Source organism: Xenopus laevis, chromosome 5S (assembly GCF_017654675.1).
Source record: "Xenopus laevis strain J_2021 chromosome 5S, Xenopus_laevis_v10.1, whole genome shotgun sequence".
Lineage (NCBI taxonomy): Eukaryota > Metazoa > Chordata > Amphibia > Anura > Pipidae > Xenopus > Xenopus laevis.
Window position 1 is genome coordinate 3,839,380 of NC_054380.1, and position 26,570 is coordinate 3,865,949.

The 26,570-nt window shown below is 38.7% G+C and overlaps 1 protein-coding gene across 1 annotated transcript in view; it reads right to left on the bottom strand.

The window, feature by feature from the left end:
- LOC108717374 (ADP-ribose glycohydrolase MACROD2) overlaps positions 1–26,570 on the bottom strand; it is a 1,335,613-nt gene that overhangs the window by 225,640 nt on the left and 1,083,403 nt on the right. Inside the window, exon 8 of the mRNA XM_041564180.1 lies at positions 10,937–11,010. Within this exon, the coding sequence (XP_041420114.1) occupies positions 10,937–11,010 (74 nt within the window). The remainder of the gene's footprint in view (positions 1–10,936; positions 11,011–26,570) is intronic.

Consider the following 26,570-nt stretch of genomic DNA (forward strand, 5'->3'; position numbering starts at 1 on the left):
GTAGTAGGTAACTGGGCCCTTAGAAACGAAACAACTTTTTTTGCAGTACAAAAAAAAAAAGCTAATTATTGTGTGTGAGTTTTATCAAATTTCTTTAAAATATTTTAAATGTAAGGGCTGGCACTACAAGGAAGCTGGGTGAAATGGTTTCTCCTAAAAGGCTTGCTATTTCATTGGCTGTGCCTTCTCTCTAGTAAAAAAGCAGGGGTTGGCTTATAAAGTACTGTGTTTGGCAATGACATCAAGGGGCCCATTCACTTAGCTCGAGTGAAGAAATAGAGGAAAATAGAGGAAAAATGTTTTCAAATTTTTTTTTGGTACTTCGACCATTAAATGGGCTACTTCGACCTTCGACTTAGAATCGAACGATTCGAAGTAAAAATCGTTCGACTATTCGACCATTCGATAGTCGAAGTACTGTCTCTTTAAAAAAAACTTCGACCCCCTAGTTCGCCACCTCAAACCTACCGAGGCCAATGTTAGCCTATGGGGAAGGTCCCCATAGGCTTTTCAAGGTTTTTCTGATCGAAGGATAATCCTTCGATCGATGGATTAAAATCCTTCGAATCGTTCGATTCGAAGGATTTAATCGTTCGATCGAACGACTATTCCTTCGATCGTTCGATCGAACGAATTGTGCTAAATCCTTCGACTTCGATATTTGAAGTCGAAGGATTTCAATTCGGCAGTCGAATATCGAGGGTTAATTAACCCTCGATATTCGACCCTAGGTAAATTTGTCCCCAAATGTTTCATAGTTTGGAGGTGGTGAGTCCATAAGTGTATTTCCTCTGCTTTAGGGCATAACCTCATCATTTTATATGAAGATATTTGGGGGAAATAGCTACTTTCACTTGCCTAAGGGATATGGGACCTCCTTTACTACTGCCACAAGCCCAGTGCAAAGAAGTGCAAAATCCAGTGTAACCACAGGCAGTAAGGACACAGCACAAGGCAGTGATAACATCAGGTCTTCTTTGCACCTTTTACCCTCAGGCTCTCCATTTAATGCATGTTACTTAGTCAGGGGATGGGTAGGGGGAGCAGGTCATTACTTTTCCATATTGGAGAACAAAACCAGGCTGCCATTCTTCAATGCAGAGCACTTTGTAAATGAGCCTTTAGATATTATTTTTAGTTAGTAATAAAATACTATTTTTCTTCCTTAAAGGGTACTGTCATGGGAAAATAATTTTTTTTCAAAATGAATCAGTTAAAGGAGAAGGAAAGGTTAAAACTAAGTAAGCCTTATCAGAAAGGTCCATCTAAATATACCAGTAAATCCCCAAAGTAATGTTGCTCTGAGTCCCTTATCAAAAGAAACACAGCATTTCTTTCCTTCTATTGTGTACACATGGGCTTCTGTATCAGACTTCCTGCCTTCAGCTTAAACCTCATTGCCCTGGGCAAGAGCATGCTCAGTTTGCTCCTCTCCCCCTCCCCTCCCTTCTCTACTGTAATCTGAGCCCAGAGCAGGGAGAGACTTAGGCAGGAAATGATGTCACACCACATTAATACTGCAGCTCCTATCCTAAACAAACAGAGAGTTTCTAGAGCTTTTTACTCGGGTATGGTAAAACATTCTACAGAATAAATATAGCATTATAGCTCGCACTATTGCAGCTAATCTATTGGCAATAAAATGCTTCAGTAGCTTTCCTTCTCCTTTAATAGTGCTGCTCCAGCAGAATTCTGAGCTGAAATCCATTTCTCAAAAGAGCAAACAGATTTTTTTATATTCAATTTTGAAATCTGACATGGGGCTAGACATATTGTCAATTTCCCAGCTGCCCCAAGTCATGTGACTTGTGCTCTGATAAACTTCAATCACTCTTTACTGCTGTACTGCAAGTTGGAGTGATATTACCCCCCTCCCTTTTCCCCCCCCAGCAGCCAAACAAAAGAACAACGGGAAGGTAACCAGATAGCAGCTCCCTAACACAAGATAACAGCTGCCTGGTAGATCTAAGAACAGCACTCAATAGTAAAATCCAGGTCCCACTGAGACACATTCAGTTACATTGAGAAGGAAAAACAGCAGCCTGCCAGAAAGCATTTCTCTCCTGAAGTGCAGGCACAAGTCACATGACTTGGGGCAGCTGGTAAATTAACAAAATGTCTAGCCCCATGTCAGATTTTAAAATAAAATATAAAAAAATCTGTTTGCTCTTTTGAGAAATGGATTTCAGCGCAGAATTCTGCTGGAGCAGCACTATTAACTGATTCATTCTGAAAATTTTTTTTTTCCCCATGACAGTATCCCTTTAACTAAATGACTGTGTTCCTATAACAACACCATATCGAGCAATTCTTATTTGAACAGTAGTTGTGATTACTTTGTTATTTCCCAAATCCAAAACAAAACATTTTTTAAAGTACTTGCTACTTCCTAAAGGAAACTGAATCCACCAAGCGGATGAAATTATAGGTTGAGATAATCAATGATGCCAATGTCCTAGATATACAGGAATAGGAATGAATAAGCAACACTCTACATTTGTCTCCTAATAAGTTTATTAACATTACTTTAAGGCTTGTATCACTCCAGTTTACCATATGAGGAATAGAAATCATTCAATGCTAAATCATGAAAATGATGCTAGGATAGCAGGAAGGAACACATATTTTTGCCTTTAAGCTAAATGCATCTGGATAGTGGCAAACAAGCTGTAACTACCGTAAGCTTAACTAGGGGATATTTGATTGAGTTTTGCTTTTGTACACAGATCATGGGGGCTTCGGAAGATAATCCATGCAGCTTTATAAAATTGCAAAGGATCAGTAGCCTGAATCCTAACCTTATGCTAAGGGCGGCTTGCTCTAAGCTCTTCTTTAATGTGAGGGCAGCACAGAATTCCAATCTGTTTACATATCATTCATCAACAATCCGTAGCATATGTAGTCTTCAAATGCAAGGAAATAATTTAATTCTGCCTGCTGAAAAGGCTTTGGGAAAAAAAAAGCAAAGGAAACAGATGAATGCAATAAACTCAAATCATACACGGGTTCTATAATTACATGAACCCATACACTTCTAATGGAATCATCTCCTGTATATTGTAGACATGCTTCATGTTCCATAGCAATGCAGTCAGCAGGATTATGGTTCCGGGCAGGTTATTAAGCTATACTTGTTCATCCTGAAGCAAAAAAAATGTCATGAGTCATGTTCTCTAGTAGATGACATCAGTGGAGGAATACTTCTTTTTCTTTTGGATAATTAAGACACAAACCTAAAATGAGGACTCCTTCTGGCTAGTATTCTGTAGTTATCCTCGTAGCAGTTTTCAGTCAACCAGCAAGATGATGTGCTTCCAATTATTACTGGAGTGAAGCAAAGAAGGTCACTATAGCTCTCATCTAGAACTATTCTCATTGGATTTACTGCAGAATTATAGAAAATACTCTACTTCAAAATTAAAGGCATAGCCAATCATCCCCTGGCTGACAAATCTACCGTAAAGTACATATGCTGAGCTGCAATAAACAATGCTACCTTTTCTTCATGGTAATTGTGGTTACTCTTAAAACTCTACAGATTCAACACACATTATATATGAAGTGCAATGCAACGTTCACTGGCCCTATTTGTCCCAAAGGGGGTCCTAAAAGCCAATTAATCTGGTGAACATTTCAGAGGTTAAGGATGGTGAAATAGGTCTAATTCATTCCAGCGGTAATGCTGTAACTTTAGCTTACTGGACCAAGATTTCTAGACTTAACCCAGTTCAGTAAAAAAGTGAGGGTCTACTAGCCATTGGTACTGCATTGCCATGAGCTCAATTATAACAATTTCTTGGCTCACCCCTTTGCAAGCAACAAAGCCAATATACAGAAGATCAGATTTGATGAGAAATAATTAGATACATCTGGTTTGTGGCTGCATGGCCCACTGATATAAACTTGCGGAAGTGGTCACTAAACAGTGTCCAGGTTCCCAAAAACTAAATTTGTGCAAAGGAAAATTTGCTCATGTAGAGGGAAAAAAAATTCTCCTTGTGAATATTTACCTGTTAACAACTTTTATTAGATTCCACTGATACATACTGACATATTTCAGACAGAGAAGCATTTATTGTGTCTTTGTGTTAGTAAAAGTTATTAAAGGACAAGGAAAGGCAAAAAAATAAAATCCCATATTTACTTTCTTTCATGAAAAAGAAACCTATCTCCAATATACTTTGATTAAAAAATGTGTATCGTTTTTATAAGAAACCTGACTGTATGCAGTGAAATTCTCCCTTCATTTACTGCTGTGGATAGGAATTGTCAGACGGTCCCTAACTGCTCTGCAGGGAAACAATTATACTTATGAACAGCAGGGGGAGCCCTCGCCTTACTTCCCAGCCATGCAGAACTCAAGCAGCTTTGTTTATGACGATCCCTAAGCAGCCCAGACCACACTGAGCATGTGCACAGTCTTGGTCTTGCAAAGATGTATAACAAAGTTACAAGATGGTGACCCCCTGTAGCCAAATTTGAAAGCATTAATCATTTGTTTGATTAGGCTTGTGGTGCAGTAAGTTAGTATACAAAATACAGCATTTCTAGCCTTATTTTATATTAGACTTTCCTTGTCCTTTAATAGCTGGTATGCATGTTATACTGTGAAGGCTAACTTTAAGGGGGTTATTTGTCAAAGTCCGAATTTTCTCACTATTTTCTGAATATCACTCTGACCAAATCTGCACGGACTTTTATTCGTATCAATAGATTTTCCCAAAAAATGATTGTGCGGGAAAAGACGTGCGAATCAAAGAACACAATCTAAATGTATTCCATTATCATCCTTTTATCATCCAGAAGCTTTAGCTTTGCTCCTCTCTTAGTAAGACCTGATGACATCCAATTAGCCGAGGGCTCCTCCCGAGGCGGCTGTTAAAGGCAGAAGCAAGAGCTGAGACCAGGGAGCCCAGCACTGGTTTTGGATTTAGGGTGCCGAACGTGATTTATTATGAAAGGGGGAATCCAGTAGGATTCACAGGAGTGTGATCTATTCTGGAACAGTAAGGGGGGAAGAGTAAGGGCAGGGGAGAAAGGGAAGTAGGGGCGAGTGACAGAGGGAGGTAGGTAAGGAGGGGAGAGACAAAGAAGGGAAGCGACTAGTGAAAGGCGAAATTAACTAAACAGCATAAAATTTGTGAAACTCGAAAACTGATGCCTGCAGGCAATTTTGAAGCTCGCGCATTTTAATTTTTTTCGCCGCAAATTTGCATCGAATTTATTCACAAATCACGAGAGGCGACAGCTGCAGAGAGGATTGAACCTGGACTAGGGGAAAGCAAAAGAATCTTGAAAAGGCACCTGCCTAGCACCTCCGCATTGTTGCACCCTAGGCAGGTGCCTCTTCTGCCTACTCCTAGTTCTGACCCTGAATTCTGGCAATTATGTTTCAGTTTGGAAAAGGAAGGTGTCTTTCAAGGAATTGTTCAGTATAAAAATAAAAACTTGGTAAATAAATCGGCTGTGCAAAAAAATTATCTAATATAGTTAGTTAGCCAGAAATATAATGTATAAAGGCTGGAGTGACTGGATGTGTAACATAATAGCCAGAACACTACTTCCTGCTTTTCAGCTCTCTAACTCTGAGTTAGTCAGTGACTATAAGGGGGCCCACATCTGAGCTGAATGCTGAGGATCAATTGCAAACTCACTGAACATTTATGTCCCATGTTGGCCCCCTTATTGTCACTGACTAACTCAGAGTTAGAGAGCTGAAAAGCAGGAAGTAGTGTTCTGGCTATTATGTTACACATCCAGTCACTCCAGCCTTTATACATTACATTTTTGCTTAACTAACTGTATTAGATACATGTTTTATTTTGCACAGCCTATCTATTTACCCAGTTTTTATTTTTACACTGAACTGTTCCTTTAAAGAATCTATACCATTTGTAAAAATTTAACAATCTTTGATAATTGTCCCCACGCTGAGCGAGGGTTATGTCAAGTTTTCCTTCTTGCAGTTTGACATCTCTTTTCCACATCTTTGTCAATTGTCTTTGTCTCTATATTTGTCTCTATATTGTTTGTTTGTCCTCTCTCTCTCTCTTTTTATTCTCAGGTATCCTTTTCAATATTCTTTTATTTATTTCCTAGTCCGTTATGCAGTTTTCTCGCACACATCTTCTCTCTTCATAATAATTATGTATCCTGAACTCACAACGCACTTGTTTTGGCTGTTTGTTGTACCCCCCGCCCCACTAAATTCCACGAGAATAATAATATAGATAAATGTACGCACAGTTAGAAAAAAGTATTAGTTCATTAGCCACTATTTTGCTTTCGTCCTTTTTATAAGAAAAGAAAACTATCCATAAAACATCAGCGGACTTGGTTTATCTCACATTTCCCATACCTGCAGTTACAGGAAAAAAATAACAGCAATAAAAATAATAACAATATGATTTGAAGGCAAGGTCTTTTCTCGTTTCTCTGCGCTGGAAACAAACTAGGATAATGGGAACAAAAGATTTCTTTTCAGCAAAGCCGGGGTGGTTTAAGCGCGGTGGGACTGCCGTGTTCTGTTTTATCGTCTTTCCAGTTTAATAGCAGCGAGACATCACAAGGTACAGTTCTGTCCCCATGGTGCCTTTGTTATCAGCTTTGTAAAATGAGTTGTCTGGTGGGATGATCTGGATTTGGGCTTTAGGGACCATATAAACTCACTCTTCCACTGACTTGCTTGTGACACCCAGAGCAAAGTAATTATTTCCATTTTGCAGGCGTCGAAAGAGACCTTTTTCCCGATGAATTATAACACGAAAGAAAGACTGTCGCTTGCTTTAAAGGTTATATCATCAGTATAATAAGGCTCTGAAATATAAGTTTTATTTTGCCAGTCACCTAATGCAGCATCAGTATATCATGGGCATCATGGCAGATATTATTATTATTTCTATTTGATTTTTTAAAGCTGCCTGCAGGTAGCCAATTAAATGAAATGTAACTTTTTCCAACAAAGCCAATTCAACTTAGAAAAGACTAGTGATTATACCCTTCTAAACTATTTTGTACAGGTATAGGACCTGTTATCCAGAATGCTTGTGACCTGGGGTTTTCCAGATAACGGATCGTTCTGTAATTTGGATTTCATACCTTAAGTCTACTAGAAAATCATGTAAACATTAAATAAACCCAAAAGACTAGTTTTGCCTCCAATAAGGATTAATTATATCTTAGTTGGGATCAAGTGCCAGCTACTGTTTTATTATTACTAGGGATGCACCAAATCCAGGATTCGTTTGGGGATTCGGCCTTTTTCAGCAGAATTTGGATTTGGCGGAATCCTTCTGCCCGGCTGAGCCGAATCCTAATTTGCATATGCAAATTAGGGACGGGGAAGGAAATCACATGACTTTTTGTCTCAAAAAATGAAGTTAAAAAAATGTTTTCCCCTTCCCACCCCTAATTTGCATATGCAAATTAGGATTTGGTTCGGTATTCTGACGAATCTTTTGTGAAGTATTCGGGGTTTGGCCGGAATTCAAAATAGTGGATTTGGTGCATCCCTAATTTTTAGAGAGAAAAATGAAATCTGGATTATTTGGATAAAATGGAGTCTATGAGAGACAGCTTGTTCGTAATTCGGAGTTTACTGGATATCGGGTTTCTGGATAATGGATCCCATACCTGTACTGTGAAAAATGAATTCAGCAAATGCTGGCAAAGGCTGGTTTTGCTACCAAAATCTATCCCTGATTTATCCCTGATTTATCGATGATTTATCCCTGATTTGGATGATGCAAAATGAGAGAAAGCCACTGAATGTATTTATCCATGTTTAATCTCTATTATAAATAGATAGCGATGGGCGAATTTGCGCCGTTTCGCTTAGATGAAAAATTCGAAATGGCAAAAAATTTGCGAAAACTGCACCGTTTTTTCCGACGCCAGTGTCAATTTTTTTTTACGCCGGTGAATTTTCACGAATTTATTCAATGGCGGCGAATCGCGGAAATTCGCAGCTGCCGAATAAATTCACCCATTACTATAAATAGAATAATACAGTTTAAGGCAATTCACTAATTATACTTTACTCCTATAAGTCTTTACTATTTTATGGGGATAAAAACTGGTGATAATGAAATGGAGGAACTCCCAACCCCCTTTTGTAACTGTATGGAAGGAATTCATCAATAAAAAAAAAAATGAAAGCACCCTTTGATCCACCTTACCTATATTGCCAGAGGCTCTCCTTGGAAATTTGAAAAGATCTAACCAGTGAAAATTCGCCAGCGTCCGCTTCGCACCCAGCACAACACTTCACCAGGCGAAAATGCGCTCAGACAACGCTAATTCACTAATATGCGGAGTTTCGTCCTGGACGCCGAACGTCGACGACTTTTTGCTAGCGGTACTTCGGTAATGCGAGCATTTTAAAGCGAAGATGTGCTAGTGTTCATTTCTGCCTAGCGAAAATTTGCTAGTGATCTTGCGCTCAGGTCAATTTGCATAGGGCGGGAAATTTAAAGTTGTATGGACGTCTTTATTTTCAATGTTGGTTCAAATACTTAACATTTATACTGTTAAACCACATGTCCAGGGAACCATATTAAAGACAATAGAGTTAATATAATGCCCTACACATGAGCCCACTGTATAGTTAATGTTCCATATGTTAGAAAATGTATGGGGAAGGCCGGTTACAAAAAAAAAGGACTTTTGCTGGCTATCATTCTGACAAAAGGAAAAGTCGCCAGCATTTTTTTAACCTTAATGCATTTTCGGCTCACAGAGTATGATATAAGTAACAGAAGATTGAGGAAAATCTATGCACTCCAGTGCACTTCTCCTGGTCTGAGCTGGAGAAGGCAAGTCTGGTGTAAGAGGTAACTTTCAGTAAAATCCGCATATTAGTGAATTTGTGGAGTAACTTCCATTCATCCGAGTGAAAATTCGCCTGGTGATAGAATGCGAATGATCGATAGCGTCTGTCTTTTTTGCTAGCGAATTGTCGATTGCGTCCATTCGTAAACTGGCGATGTCCATGCGGGCGGTAACGCTAGCAAATTGTCGATATTGTTAGCCACTTCGTCCTTTAGTAAATCTGCCCCGTGGTTGGAAGCCTATCCAGAGAAGATGCTGCCAAATTGCTGCCAACCCTCCCCCCAACTACATTATAAACTGAAACATTCTGTGCTCATTACCCAATGTGAAATGCACCCTAATATGTATGTTTAAAGTCAGTGGCGTTATTAGATATTACTGGGCCCCACAGCAAATTCAATTTAGTGCCCTCAACATATCCAGAGGTTGTCCTTTTTTTTACCAATATATGTTGAAATTGCTCATTAATTAGGTCCTCGTTGGACCCCTGTACCTCCTGGACCCCCATGCAACTCCAGGATCTGCGTCCTCTGTAGTTTAAAGTGTCTGTCAACAAGGTAGGCCTAATTAGTTAGAGGTTAGATCCGGCTCGGAATTGCTGATGGTAATGTTAGTAGCAGAAAAATCATAAACCTTACTGAGGAGAACAGAAGGGTTAATCCACTAGGTACACTATCACCAGTCATCATAGTGGCTAAGTTTAGGCAAATAAGGATTCTAAGAGAAAAATGACCTTGTACTCTGGGCACTGGACACCTGTTAGTTGGTATGACTCTTACTGTAAACAATACTCGGCATGTGCCTATAATACATAATACATCAGGGATATAAATGCACCACATATGAAGAAGTGAAATGCGTTGTATAGAATCCTAAAATAACATCTAAATAGAGTCCTGCAGAAGGTCGGTTACCCGCAAAAACCAGCGGTACCCTGTGGGTTGCAGGCAGAAGTTTTGGGAGCGGGTATTGATGCGGGTCGGGATTCTCCGGGTTTGCTGGTCGGGCTGCGGGTCTTCTCAATAGCGAGTTTTACTCATTTTTTTCTGATCACGGCTACTTCCAACGATGTCACTTCCAGTTTACAATGACAGCACTTCCTGTTTCTTGATGGTCATCGGGTCACGGATCGGGTTGCAGATAAGGTACCTGCAGGTCGGGTAGCGGGTCCAAGCAAGTAAGTATGCAGGTGCGGGTTGGGGGTCAAGGGTTGGGTTCGGGTTTAATAAATTGGTTCTGCACAGAACTCTAATCTAAGATTCTGTTGTGAAATTCCAGCAAATAATCAGTTAACTGGCACTTTAGTACCTTAATCCAATTGTACAGTAAGGGCCCACTTGGTAAAGCCCTGTGAAATGTATTCTCTGCTGAATGGAGAAAAAAGCAAATCTTAAAAAGTTTTAAGTTCTTAAAGGGCTCCTGTTGAGCAAAAATAGTATCCTCAACCAAAGGTTTGGGGTAATAGAGCCCTCACTTAAGTTGGAGGTAACAGTAGTTTATTTTTTAAAAACATTGGCCCCGCCAGTGCTAGGACACTTGTACAGGGAGGGAGCTCCCGTTGGCAGCAGCCATATCAGTCAGAGCGCATACGCAAATATGCTACTGACTTCACAAGCATGCGCATTATGAGCAAGTTGAGGCATTTGGTTATTATGCGCATGTATGTGCTCCCTCTTGGTGCGGCTGTCCTAGCACTGACAGGGGGCAAATTAAAAAAAAAAAAACTATTGTTACCCCCAACCAGAGTGTGGACTCTATTACCACCACCTTTGGTTGGGGACAATATTTTTGCCCAACAGATGCCATCTAAATTGCTTTACAATAATCTTTTTTAAAAAAAAAACAAAAACATATCCTGATTAGACCATAAAGTAGAGTAGTGTGTAGTGTTTCTATACCATGGGTGAAAGTGTTTTCCTTCTGGGTTTATTATACATGGACATCATTCAGGAGTTGAATATTATTTAAAAATGTTACACTACTAAATAGAGCCAAATATTGACTTTTACAGCTTAAAAATAAAATAGTACATACTGCAGAAGACCTTTCTGATTGAATTCACTGAACAAGTGTTGGTTTGCATGCATTTGTGTGTTTGCAGTCCTACCTTATCACGGTTCTTCTTTAAAAACTCTTTGACGGTGGTCAGAGCTACATTAGCCGCCGGCTCGTTTGGGTAGCCTAAATGAACAACAACAAAAAATAAAAACAAAATAAATAACGTTTTCAGAACTTGTAAATGGAAAATAATGCATTTCCATATGTTATGGTCTAAATAGATTCCAAGTGATTTGCTTATACAGCATAATGTAATTATTTTACTTGAGCCAATTATTTACTCTTCAGCTGAGATATTTGTCCTACTTTAGCCATCACAATAAACATGTCCTAAATTATATAAATGACACAAAAGAAAGCCCTTTAAACCTTATTTATTTATATAGGTCATTTTGCATGGGGTTTGGAAACAAGAATTAAATACAACAACAGATGATGAATGTGGTTTGTTCATCATTTACTACAGGTTAAAACAGGATTTTAGTTTATTTGCAGACAGACACAGATTTTCATATCAATGCCTGATCAATTGAGTAGCAATGTTTTATTGTTTTATTGGAAGAACGGTCTTGTGCAGGCAAAAATGTCAGATTCGATGTTGCTTTATGAGCCCAAATATAGGGATAATCACCTGCATTGTTTTTCCATTGAGCAATATATCATTAAATCTCTTGAGATAGAGTTGCTAAATAATCAGGAAGTGGAACAAATATCTTATAATCACAGAAACATAAAGGAACAATATCTAATTTTTAACTTTCAGGAGCACGTCCACTGTATATTCAGTTTTTTAGCCTTAATTTTTTTCTTAATGTTCTATATGCATCTTTTATTGAAATTTATGTTACAGATACTGTCCCAAGCAAGTCGTTTGCTGCATTTAATTCCTTTCATCTTGCATTTAATTACTTCCACTAAGTCATTGTAGAAACCCTAAAGCTAGTGTTGCTCCGCCGGTGAATAAATTCACAAAACTGCGGCAAAAATTTGTGAAATTTCTGGACGTGCCTCAGAATTGTCACGCGCATAAAAATTGTCACTCGTCAAAATTATTCAGACACCCCTTGACTTTAATGCATTTGGACAAAAAAGCATGCGTCAAATTGTGGTGGATATCAAAATTTACACGGGCGTCAACATTCGGGTTTCTCAAATTTTTGCCAGTGGGAAATTGTGGATTTTGCAGCGGGACAAAATCACCCATCACTACGTAAAGCAGTTCACATATAGACACCCACTGGAAAGCATACAGATGCCACAGTGGGATTATTTATTACTGTATATACTCGAGTATAAGCCGAGTTTTTCAGCCCCCAAAATATGCTGAAAAACTCTACCTCGGTTTATACTCGGGTCACCGGCATCTAAGAGTAGTCGCCGGCGCCTAAGAATAGTCGCCGGCGTCCAAGAATAGTCGCCAGCATCCAAGAATAGTCTCCAAGAATATTCGCCGGCGTCCAAGAATGGTCGCCGGCATCCAAAAACGAGACGCCAGCACCTACAATGGGAGCAGAAACTTTTTTGATTGAAACTTACCAGAAGCTGCTGCATTTCTCACCCTAGGCTTATACTCGAGTCAATAAGCTTTCCCAGTTTTTTGGCCCTCCACTGAAGTCTGGTTACCTTGATTGCTTATCTTTTGTATGAGCTTCAAAAGGTATCAAAACTGAGATCAACTGGCCCCTGCATTGTTCACAATTCAGATTCAGGTTGTAAAAGCCTTGCATTGTTCACATTGTAAAACTACGTATTTTTCACACCTGTATTATTCAAACCTCAGACTGTCAGCGTCAGTGTCCAAGAAATTTCCCCCTCTTTAATTGATGAGCAATTTACTATTACATGAATAAGATCAAATGTTTTACATGGTGTATTATAACCACATTGAATTGAGTCTACTGAATAACAAAAAAGGAACAGCCAAAAAGGATAGTTTCAAACAAATTGAAAACTAAAATCTCTGAAGTGCTCAAACGGATGACAGAAGCCAGAGGTGAAATACCATCTGTGACCTAGGCTATTAAAAATGATTTTAATATTCAAGGTAGCGATGGATATTAAATAACAAGGGGTTTATCATAAATAATTAATAAAGGGGTCAACTACGGTGCAGTACGAATGCAAAGGAGGAACACACCTCTGCTGAATTACAGCACATGTTTTATGTATTAAATGGAGAGGAGAAAGACACTTAAAGTATTATTGCAAGCGCAGCATAATATCCATTAACAGCTGTCAAAGTGTTATTAACAAAACACATGCAATAAATAGCAAGGATAAATCAAGAATATGTTACCAGTTGCATTCGGTGTGAGAATAAGTCCCAAGCAACATTTTAATGGTACATACACTACTAGTGATGGGCGAATTTATACGCCAGGCGCAAATTCGCGGCGAATTTGCGCAATTCGCCACCAACGAATAAATTCGCAAAACGCCCGCAAAAACGAGACGCCGGTGCCGTTTCGCGAATTTTCCCGCAAAGCGAAACGGCGCAAATTCGCCCATCACTATTCACTACCTGTGACAAATGAAGGCTCCAAGGGTCTTAAATTTATTCAATGGGATAAGGAATAACCACTGCAGGAATTTCAATGCTAGACCTCCCATGTCTCCTCAACACACACAGAATGGATGAACCAAGGGCAAAAGTGTGAACATGGAAAGATGATACTCGTATAATTCACAATTTAGAATGGAATATGGTGCAGAAAAGGAAAGATATTTTGAGCCAAGGGCTAGGAGAAAGTTACATGAATAGCAGAGCAGTGAAAAAATGATGAAGGTGAAGGAGAAAATAGATCTAGATTGCCTTGTAGACCAACAACCTCTGGTGAGCCTAAAGTTGAGAATAATAATAATAATTTCGGAACATTATTTTCATTCTGCTTGCTCCTTTTTGATGCAATAAAAAGTCAAATTAACCAGTGATTTAAATGTGCCACCTTCACTTAATAAACAAAGCCGAATTAAGAAGAAGTTCATTTGAAAGGTAGCGCATTTAGATTTATAAAATGTCTATGTTGAAGGAAATTAAGTATTACTTAACCTAATTTTCTTTATTGGATTTTTTTTCTTATTAAAAATTACATAAATTTGAAATTGTTAAAAAAAAAAATCCAATCAAAGTAATTGCTTGGAATTGATTTATAAAGCTTTTTGATACAGTAACCTCACTAAAAGTTAACAGGCTTTTGAAAACTTAAATCTCACTATATTAAATGCCAAAGAAGAAGCTATGTCTTAAAATATTGTATACAATATCAGCAAACTCCTGCTAGGGCAGTGATCTCCGACCAGTAGCTCATGAGTAACATGTTGCTCCCTAACCCCTTGGATGTTGCTCTCAGTGGCCTCAAAACAGGTGATTATTTTTGAATTTTAGGTTTGGAGGCAAGTTTTGGTTGCATAAAAAACAGATGTACTCCCAAACAGAGCCTTCTGTAGGTTACCAGTCCATATAGGGACTATCAATAGCCAATCACAACCCTTATTTGGCACCGCACAGGAACTTGTTTCATGTTTGTGTTGTTCCCCAACTTTTTTACATCTGAATGTTGCTCACGGGTGAAAAAGGTTGGGGACCCCTGCGCTAGAGGATAAGGATATGGAGTGGAGAGATAGACCCACCTTAGTATGATGACCATATAACTGGAAAGCTCACAATAAGATAACATAGAAAGCAATGAGGTTAGGGTTGCCACCTGTCCAGTTTTGAACCGGACAGCCCGTTTTTAGGTTCAAAACATCCGGCTCAGTTTTTAAAGTTTAAAAAAAGAGGCAAAATTTCAAGATCCATGTGACATCATAGCTCTGTCATCGCTCTGCCCCTTTGTCTGGATTTTTATACTGGCAAAGATGGCAACCCTAATTGAGGCCTCATATTGTAAGCCACGTTTATTTGCTTTATTGCAGGAATCTCCATGATCTGCCTCCATTAAAAAGTACCATTTGTAGATGTTGAAGTCTGTAAGATTCTGTAAGATTCTTTCCAAGAAAGAATCTCTCCTTTATCTAGATCCAATATATCTGTTAGCAAAGTTGGACCAGGGCCTATTTTTAATCCCAATCCAGGCCTGACACTAGACACAGATGTGACCCTTAATAAAGTTATAAAGGGTGTTCCCTGCTGAATGTGTGAAAACACTGCCCTACTTACAATCTTTGCAGATGGATGAGGTAACTGTGTGATCACTAAAGCAGTTTGTAGAGCAGGAACCACACAACACAAAGTGAAAATGGTGTTTCCAAGTGTTATTTGGCCACAGAGATTGCATAAAACAAATAACATTTTGGGCACTCACACCACCCTTTATTAGGTGGCATGAACGGATCCAACCCTACCCCATTGTAGTCACAATCTAGCTGGAATTGTGTGGGGGGGGAACAAGGCTTTCTCAATTTAAAAAAATGGTAAATTGAATCGTTCACTTTGCACACTGCACTTGAGTATTTAAAGGAACAGTAACACCAATAAATTAAAGTGTTTTGTTCAGGAAGGCTACTATAATTTAAATACACAAGCTGCTGCATAGCCATGGGGGTAGCCATTAAAGCATGAAAAAGGGAGAAAAGGCACAGGTTACATAGCAGATAACAGATAAGTCATGTAGAATACAAGGGTGTCTTGTCTGTTATCTGCTATGTAACGTCAAATACAAGAGTCCTCTGTACTCAACCCATTATCAATATATTTAAGACAGAGACATTTTGTGCTACTGCTACTAAAAAATGCCTTACCCTTTAAACAAAACAGGGATTGTTTGTCCATATATTGCAATATATTTAAGCTGAACAACTACGTCAAAAGTCATCCCATATCTGGCCAGTCCTACACTCAATTTTCATCTGATTCATTAAGAATTCTATTGCTTCATTATACATTTTACAAAGGGACTAGGTATTACCTGCAACTTAACTTGCTGCTTTCAAAGTAAACCTCCCAAACTTGGCTGCCCTTTTATTAGACACCAGTGGGATCACCTGACTATAGCTGGGAAGGGTGGGAGCTACAACATAGAGCTGGTCACTGCTCCTGTATAACTATAACAAACAAGGGAAAGTTGTGCTCACCACTATTTTTTAAAACCATTAGGCTATGTAACCTCTGTATTTTCTCCTTTTTTGAGCTTGAATGAATGCCCCCATGGCTAGGCAGCAGCTTTGTTTATATAAGGTATAGTAGTCTTACTGAAGCAAATACACAACTTTTACCAGTGCAGTTTAACACTATATTATTTTCTAATTACTTTGATTCACTGAGCTTTTGGAGGTATTGTTAAATTACTTTTTGTACACTTTCAACTAGGGATGCACCAAATCCAGGATTTGGTTCGTAATTTGTCCAGGGTTGGGTCCAGCTTTGACTGCACGGTTCCGGAAGGGCTGTCCGGGTACAGCTTGTGTTTACACAAGGCTTTACTCTTGGCTACACATTAACATGAAATAATTACACAGACCTGAGATTGTACACAGCATACTTTGACAGTAAAAAAAGGAATGTTTGTGTACTTCAATGCTGTTTTTTTTTTTCAGGCCTTTTTTTCTTCTCGTATTTTATTTTTAAGCACACACACATTTGGCAAATAGATATGGAGGTCAGCGGTGCATGTCGCAAGCACAGAAATATGAGAGAGGCAGAATTTGTAGCAAAATGTTTGACTCTCCATTGGAATGAGACTACACAACATGCTTGACGAGGCAGTTATACAAAGATACCCAAGCCTCCTCCATATAATCCTGAAATGTGTTGTCTTGCAGCCAGAACACAAATGCAGCCACAGCAAATCTCTTCAATAAATTACTAGCAATCTTGCTCTTTGTGCACCGGGCTCATTTCCAGCTACTATTCCTGTACTTGGATATTCACCCAGTCTTATTTATGTCACGCTCTAAAACAATTAATTAAATCTCCGCTTAGGAGAATCAAACAGAGTTATTGTGTTTTGAACACAACAGAGTTTTTCTGCAATGAAATTAGGAGTTTTTAAAATTCCCCAAAACAACAGAATGTGACCGTATGGCACAGCCAGCGCAGAGCTAAATAATCCAAGAACAAGCATTTCAGGGTTACAAAGAAATTACAACAGAAATTCTCTTTCTGGAATTTTAAACATTGTAAAATGGTTGTTTACGGCACAAATTAACATCATCACATGGACATCTCTTCTAATTATCGGTACTATTTATGTCACAGTCATGATTGCTAACATGAGTGACATTACATTATATAAAACTACATTACATTATATAACAACATTTGATGATGACATTCTTCCATGCTTTGTGGCAAATGTTTGAGTCCTTATCTTTGCCCCCATGTACAGAGTAAAGACTATACAGAGCAGGTTGTGCAGAGATAGACATGGTAGAGTTTGGCTGGCCTGTACATGTCCTTTACATCAACTTTTTCTAACACTGGCATGAACTGAAGCACTGAATGCAAGTTAGCCCAGATCCTAAACAACAGTGCCCAACCTCAGTAATGTTCATATGGCTGAATAGAAAAGAAAATTCAGCAACAATGTTCCAAAATATAGTAGAAAGCCTTCCCAGAAAAGTAGAGGCAGCAAAGGGAAGACCAACATTCTGTTAATACTCTTGTTTTAGCAATGTGATGTTGGACACAAGTCCAAATAGTTTTGGCCATGTAGTATAACTCAAATGAAACAGACAAGAATTGAAGTGTACAGGTTTTTTGTTGTATGACAATTTTCAACAAGACTGGAGCACTTGTATTGCCTCCCTTTTTGAAGGCTGGGTGCTTTCCAATCTGGAAAACGTTGATTTCTTTTAAAAAGAAAATATGAAGTTTTAAAAGTTCAAGCAGAAAAAAACCTTGGGATTGCCTAAATGCAGGTTGGCCAAATAAAAACATGTTTGGATTAACTGAAGACCTGAAGTAATAGTTTATCATATGTTTTACTGCACCAGCCGCCTTCATATAGCTTTATCCATAGTGCTATGGCACTTTATGTTTTCCTGAAACTTGCCTCTGGTTTTTTTTTAAGAATCTACGCATTCTTAACCAATTGCAAAGAGCAAGCTATGGAGAATATAAATCCTACTGTGATTATGCTTCACTAGTGAATATTTAATAATTAATATACTAAGTGCAGTATTGGAGTCTCCAAGTTTTAGTACATGGTCACGTGCAGCCTCATGTGCCATCCTGCATAATACTGGGTCTTGGACACTAGTTTGATGCCCAATTGTTAATCTTACATTGATCTTATATTGTTTAACTCTTTAGATACTATTGGCTGCTCTTCAGTATCAAGCTTTCTCCTATATCTTCTACAGTAATGTGCATTATTTGTACAGGTATAGGATCTATTATCCAGAATGCTTGGGGTTTTCCAGATAAGTAGTCTTTCTGAAGTTTGGCTCTCCATAGCTTAAGACTACTGAAAATTATTCAACATTAAATAAACCAAATAGGATTGGTTTGTCACCAATATGGATTCATGAAGCATAGTTAAGATGAAGTGTATGGTTATGTTTTATTATTATAGAGAAAATGGAAATCATTTTTATAAATTTGAATTAATTGTTTATAATTTGGAGCTTTCTGTATAACAAGTTTCTGGATAACGGATTCCATACCTGTCAATTAATATGTCTGTAGGTAAAGGTTGTTCATGGCAATGCATGAATGCTTAAAGTAAAACTATACCCCCAAAAAACTTTGGGGCATATCAAAGAATCTTACCACACTGGAATATACATTTAAGTAAATAATGTCCTTTTACATATTTTCCCATGAGCCCCCATTTTGTGATATTCCCTGTGCTGTCTCAGAGATTACCTGACCAGAAATACTGCAGCTCTAACTGTAACAGGAAGAGGTAACCTGACCAGAAATACTGCAGCTCTAACTATAACAGGAAGAGATCACCTGACCAGAAATACTGCAGCTCTAACTGTAACAGGAAGAGATCACCTGACCAGAAATACTGCAGCTCTAATTGTAACAGGAAGAGATCACCTGACCAGAAATACTGCAGCTCTAACTGTAACAAGAAGAGATCACCTGACCAGAAATACTACAGCTCTAACTGTAACAGGAAGAGATCACCTGACCAGAAATACTGCAGCTCTAACTGTAACAGGAAGAGATCACATGAACAGAAATACTGCAGCTCTAACTGTAACAGGAAGAAGTCTGGAAGGAAAAGCATGAACTTTGTATGGTAATTGGCTCATGTGACCTAACATGTATGGTTTATTTGGTTTGTGTGCACCATGACGCCTAGGATCCCAGGTTCTTAAAATGGCAATTTTATATTTAGGATTACCCAATGTCACATACTACTAAAAAAAGTAATTCATTATTATGAAAATAGTTTATTAACATATGAGCTGTTTTATGCAATATATTTATATAAAGACCTATATTGTTCGGGGTATAGGTTTCCTTTAAGCCCTAAATGAAGAAAACAAAAATGCATAAAATTAGATTTGCAAGATCTTCAACCCATGAAATCCCCATGGCTGTTATTGTGGCCTTTGGCTCAGCCACATAAACTTTATTTGTACTTTGTTAAACTGTTTTATGAGTTAAAACTAAAGATTGAAAACTCTTCTATCTGATATAATTGCAGCTGAAAATAAACCAGCTCTATTCTTCACAATGGGAAACTTAATGCAGCTCAATATGTCTGAAGTCTTATAAATGTTGTGTCCCAGTCACAATATAATGGAATGTTCTTTTTTTTATACATTTCTACAAGAAACTTTATCCTCTTTTCAAAAAAATATTAGTTTCCAATATTTTCTCCTTTGCACAGACAATCAAGTGTGACATACACAAACTTTGTGCTACAAACGGCTAAGATGTTACACCAGTATCTTGGTATTTGGGATGGTTTTTACAGCTCATCTTTTTTTCTACCTCACACACAGTATCATGATAAGATGCATCACGGATGATAATTATTTCTGGTTTAGTGAACTCTATTAAATGAGGTGCAGCTTTGCTCTCTCTCAAATCACAATACATCACTCTGGAGAACCATTGCAGTCAAACAAGTGATCCTTTATTAAATTGCACTACGTGTTTCAGATCAAAGAGATCTTCCTCAGGTGCCAGTGTTGATCTCTCTCAGTAGCCATGAGTCTTTCAAGTACCTTGGTCTGTGGTAAAGTTTGTACCATCCTTTACCCTTTCTTATATGGCTGTCAACTTTCTGGTTATACTGTGATTCTGGCCTTGGCCTTCCTGGTCTTATTAGGTTGTGGCTTTCTCTGTGCGGCCTTGTGATAACTGCCCACTTTCCTTATTTAGGCTTTTAACTTACTCTCAACTGTTGCCATATATCCCTGGTAGGTGCAGAGAACCCAAAAATGGTCATATTTCAGCTTATGAGTCCCCATCTTATCTGCCTGGCTACCCAACCAAAAATGTGCCAGGGTAGGTTTCATTTTAAGTTTGGATCGAGGACCACAATAGATCGTTGACCCAGTGCTCACTTCAAAAATTCCATATTCCGGTTGTCGTAATCTGATTATTTTGTTGATTGGGGAGATATCAGACTAGCCGGATATTGCCCATCTTTGGTGAGCATATCAGGGAAAAGATCTGCTCATTTGGTGACCTTGCCAAACAAGTGGATCTTATAATGTATGGCCACCCTTACCCAGAGGAAGACTTTAGGCAGAATAAAGTTTCACTATCACCTTCTATTTGCAAAGTATCAGAATAGAAATCCTTCTACGGTATTTGTATGTGATCTGCCCTCCTTTGCTCTAAAGCGTAATCTATTGTTCAACCACCTTTATGGTTTTAGGGTGAAAATAGGGTGATCCATTGATTTTTCTCTTATTGAGGCTTTTTCACTGCACTTGAATCTTTGATTTATTTTTTAGTATGATATTGGCATAAATCATGCCATACAATATATGCTGCAATAAAAGGTGTAAACTTTGCTAGTGGTCTAGAAACCAAAGGCAACCAATGAGAAGGTTGCACTTACAAATCAACTTTTTGGTTGCTGTAGGTTACTAAACCTGGCCAAATAATGTTAATTTTCTTTTGTCTCAGATTTAATGGTTTTGGTTTATTACTAGGACCTTTGAAAAAGAGAGGTTCATAAATAATCCTTTTTATGCTTTCTCAATATTTTTTTCCCTTTTATCTCTTTTTTTTACTGTAGAATGCTGCACAGGATTGATCTTTGTTGTTAATGTGATTTAGTGGAAAGATAAGGCTGCATGAAGCACTTAGGAATAATTGTAATGGAGTCTGGTGACCGGAAGACAATTTTAAGCATTTTGCACACAAATATTGTATTTGTATTATACACTCATTATGAACATTTTATATGCTACACCTTGTTTTGCTTTTACCTCCCTTCTGCATAATAACAGATGCTATCCCATTTATTAAATACAGTTTCTTGAAATGTTTAATGAGGTAGATGAGCTAATATGTTATAGTTTCATTTAAAGTGAAATACTTTGCACCTGTTCTGTATATCGCTAATTTATTTGATGACAAATATATGTTAAAAATAATAATAACAGCACCCAGCTGAGATTTGTATTCATTGAATTTATCTTATGTAATTTATTTCTGCATAAAATGATCTTATTTATGAAAATTATTATTGTATTAATCTCAAAAAAATATAGCTTTAATTGTGAATAAACACATCTCTGCTGGGATTCAAGCCAGGGACCTTTGGGTTGCTGGCTCAATGCCTTAACCATTGGGACAGATGAGCAGCCGGCAGGGATGCTCACTATCTATTACCTGACCTTTGCAGCCTCAGCCCAGCAGCAGCCTGATTGGTTTGCAGTCAGTCAATCAGGACTGACTTTGCCCTATTTAAGGCCAACCCTCAAAACACTCCTTGCCTGAGCATTGGTTCCCAAACTAGCAGTGTGGCATGGTCCCTAGCTAAGGGTTCCAGCTCTAGCCCTTTTCCCTGATCTTGCCTTGCTTACCCTACCAAGTACCTTTCCCTGCCTTGACCTGACCCTGCCTTGCCTGTTCCTGATTCCTGCTTCCTGTTCTGTCTTGTTCCTAATCAGTCTTATATCCAGTCTCTCGCTATCCCGTACTCTCCTGCATTCCTGTCCTCCTGCTTTCCAGCCCTTCTGCTCCCATCCTCTCCTTCTGCTCCAATCTCCATCTGCTCCAGTCTCCTTCTGCACGCCATCCCCAGTTTGACCTGATCTACGCCACCACCGTTCTCATGAGTCACTGTTTGAGGATCACTGAGATAATCCATCAGAAGCTCAGTCATAATATTGCTCTTGAGTCAGACTGGAACAGGTGCAGAGCGGAACAGGACAGAGAAGGTGAAGATCAGGACTGGACTAGACAGGATGAAGAGCGTGAAAAGTCAGTACAGGAACAGACTGGATGGGACAGGATGGTGCAGGCATAGATCTGGAACAAAGTGAAAGGAACTATCCTTTCACTTTGTTCCAGATCTATGCCTGCACCATCCTGTCCCATCCAGTCTGTTCCTGTACTGACTTTTCACGCTCTTCATCCTGTCTAGTCCAGTCCTGATCTTCGCCTTCTCTGTCCTGTTCCGCTCTGCACCTGTTCCAGTCTGACTCAAGAGCAATATTATGACTGAGCTTCTGATGTATTATCTCAGTGATCCTCAAACAGTGACTCATGAGAAACATGTTGCTCACCATTGGATCTTTCTCCCAGTGGCCTCAAATCAGGTGCTTATTTTTGAGTTCCTGCCTTGAAGGCAAGTTATGGTTGGTTTTAGGCTGTCAGTCCACATAGGTGCTACAAATAGCCAAACACAGCCCTTAATTGGCAACCCAGGGTTTTTTTTGGATGCTCTCCAAGCTTTTTACATTTGAATGTGGCTCACGGGTAAAAAAGGTTGGGGACCTCTGAATTATCTGTTCCAGACACTATTACAGTGAAATACAGTGCCTGCCCAAGCCTCATCAGATACAAGTCTGTGGACATAATGTCATATCTAAAGAACTTGAACTGCCAGAGTTTCAAAGTCGTCAAATGATCATTCTGCATCAAGTAACTGGACTGGGCTGTGATCCACATGAGTTACAAGCATTTTCAGTATTGTTCCCTGAGTAGAAATAAAGTTCACAAAACCAGGCAGATTCAAGCTTTGCTCAAACCTGAATGGCAAAACAAAATTGTACACAAAGCCACTGTGAGAGGAAAATACAAGTTTGGAATAATGACCTTTAAATTACTGTCTCGTTAACTAAATATAGATGGTTTGTTTTTGCAAGCAATTTGCATTCCAATAACAAACAAACTTACAGTCCCTTTATGTAAATGGCCCATCAGATGCCAATATGTAGACATACAGTATGCAGGAGTATTGGGACTGATTTCATTATGTTTGGTCTTTATGTAAAACAATTCCTATAAACCTTTAGGAAAATGCTGCACAAATAAGTGAGCAGCTGGAAGTGCAAATAAATCTGGTTATTTGTATTGAAATCAGAATTGTATTTTTATTGCATACTTAGCATTCCCCTGTTTCTCCAAGATTAATTGATTAATTAAAGCTACCTAGACCCAAAGGGTTAAAGGAGGAGAACCTTGACAGGGCTAGGAAGGCAAGGAGGTAGAAGGGTCAGACTAAGGTCACAGGAAAAGGAGGAGCATAGGGAAAGGACACCAGTCCTGCGGCGAGCAGCATCCTGCCCATCTGACCTAAAATGGTTTGGCCATAGGGTAAGGGATATGGTGATGTTTGGAAGCTTTGGCTTCTCATGATGGGGTTTTGATTAAGTCACAGCATGGGAGTTTGGCTGGGGTAATGCTTTCCAGAGCGGGAAGGGGCTGCTTGCCCCGCCATTTATGATGTGGTTTAACCTCCTTGGGCAATGGTCCAGGTTGGAGTTTGGAACGACACTTACTTATTCCTTGAACTTGCAGATTCACAATGTGATAAAAGCCTAATGAACAATATTACATTGTGACATGCAAATGTTATTCTTATTTGTGCACAAATGTGTTCTCTTTGTGAAATTTACTACATTTTCTCCTTAGTCTGAAACCATGATTGATTTCATGCCTGCCATATTGCCATATGATCTAGGTGACTCATGCCAGGGATACACAACCAGTAGCTCAGCATCATCTGATTGAAAACCTCTGGTGGATATGAAATGCTTAATGGATATTCCTTAGAAGTTTATGGACTGAGAATTTACTATATATTTATTTTGCTTTTTATGCACATTGTTTTGTATAATCATGTACAGGTATGGGATCCACTATCTGAAAACTCATTACCCAGAAAGATCCTCCTCTGAAGAGTGACAGCATGGGATCGTAAAAGATCTGAAAACAAAGATTGTTCAGTATCATGGTTTAGGGGAAGGCTACAAAAAGCTATCTCAGAGGTTTAAACTGTCAGTTTCAGCTGTAAGGAATGGAATCAGGAAATGGAAGGCCACAGGCACAGTTGCTGTAAAACCCAGGTCTGACAGGCCAAGAAAAATACAGGAGGGGCATATGCAGAGGATTGTGAGAATTATTACAGACAACCCAAAGATCACCTCCAAAGACCTGCAAGAAGATCTTGCTGCAGATGCAGGTGTATCTGTACATCATTCACAATTCAGCACAATTTGCACAAAGAACATGTGTATGGCAGGGGGATGAGAAAGAAGCCTTTTCTGCCCTCACACCACAAACAGAGTCGCTTGTTGTATGCAAAAGCTCATTTAGACAAGCCACAATCATTTTGGAACAAAGTGCTTTGGACTGATGAGACAAAAATTTAGTTATTTGCTCATAACAAAAAGCGCTTTGCATGGCGGAAGAAGAACACTGTATTCCAAGAAAAACACCTGCTACCTACTGTCAAATTTGGTGGAGGTCCCATCATGCTGTGGGGCTGTGTGGCTAGTTCAGGGGCTGTGTGGCTAGTTCAGGGACTGGGGCCCTTGTTAAAGTCGAGAGTCGGATGAATCCAACCCAAGCATCGGTTCAAGCATCAGTCACAAAGTTAAAGTTCCGCTGCAGGGGTCGGATATTCCAACAAGACAATGACCCTAAACACACTTGGAAATCTACAAAGACATTTATGCAGAGGGACAAGTACAATATTCTGGAGTCCCTCGACTTGAATATCATGGAAAATCTATGGGATGCTTTGAAGCAGACTGTCCATGCTCGGCAGCCATCAAATTTAACTGAACTGGAGAGATTTTGTATGGACCAATGGTCAAAAATACAGACATCCAGAATCCAGACACTCATCAAAGGCTATAGGAGGCGTCTAGAGGCTGTTACATTTGCAAAAGGAGCTCAACTAGGTATTGATGTAATATCAATGTTGGGGTGCCAACATTTATGCACCTGTCTCATTTTGTTATGATGCATAGATTGTATATTTTCTGCTTATCCAATAAACTTGTCCTATGTCACTGCTGAAATACTACTGTTTCCATAAGGCATGTTATATATTAAAAGGAAGTTGCTACTTTGAAAGCTCAGCCAATGATAAACAAAACTCCAGAATGCTCGGGGCCTGGGGTTTTCCGGATAAGGGATCTTTCCGTAATTTGGATCTGCATACCTTAAGTTTGCTAAAAATCATTTAAATGTTAATTAAACCCAGTAGGATTACTTTGCTTCCAATAATAATTTAAAGTGATGGGCAAATTTGTCCCACGCCACAAAATTCACGGATTTCCCGGGAAATTCGCCAAACGGGCATAAAATTTGCAAAACGCAGGTTAATTTTCGCTGGAGGCGAAAATTTTAATTATTTGATTATTTTGGAATCTATGGGAGACTACCTTTTCATAATTCTGAGCTTTTTTGGATAATGGGTTTCTGTATAAAGGATCCTATACTTATATTCCACTGTGTATTTTTATGCTTTGAGAAAGGCCTCAGAGAGGCCGAAACGTCAGCTTGTAGCTTTTATTAAATAAAAAAAGTTTATTTAAATCCGGAAAGTGCGGACTCCATTTGATGTTTATAAATATATATATATATATACACACACAGGTACTTGAGACTTGGCATCCAGAATACTTGGAACCTGGGTTTTTTTCCGTTATTTGGATCACCATATTCTACAAAACAATCATTTAAACATTATATAAACCCAATAGGATTGTTTTGGCTCCAATAAGAATTGATCATATCTTAGTTTAGATAAGTACAAGGTACAAAGAAAATTATTTTTAATAATGTGAATCATTTTATTAAAATAGCTCTATGGGAATGGCCTTCCTGTAATTATATAATATATTTAGATTATAATTATATAATCTATTTAGATTTTGTACAGAATCATATGGAAACTATGGAGTAAATTTACTAAGAGGCGAAAATTCGCCAGCTTTGCAGCCATCGCAACACTTCGCCAGCACAAAAATTCGCTCAGACAATGCTAATTTACTAAATTGCGAAAGTTACGTCCAGGACGCCGAACACTGGTGAATTTTTGCAGTTACTTCCGCAATCAAAGCGAAGATGCCCTTCGTTCAATTATGCATATTGCACCTTCGTTAGAGGTCTTCGCTCAGGCTAATTTGCGGGAAATGATAAAGTTGAATGGATGTATATGTTGCAGCAAATACATTACATTACACAAGTCCAGGGAACCTTAATAAAGACAATAGAGTTGTTATGTTGTTATAATGCCCTACACATGAGCCCACTGTATAGTTTATGTTCCATATGTTAGAAAATGTAGGGGGGAATGAGG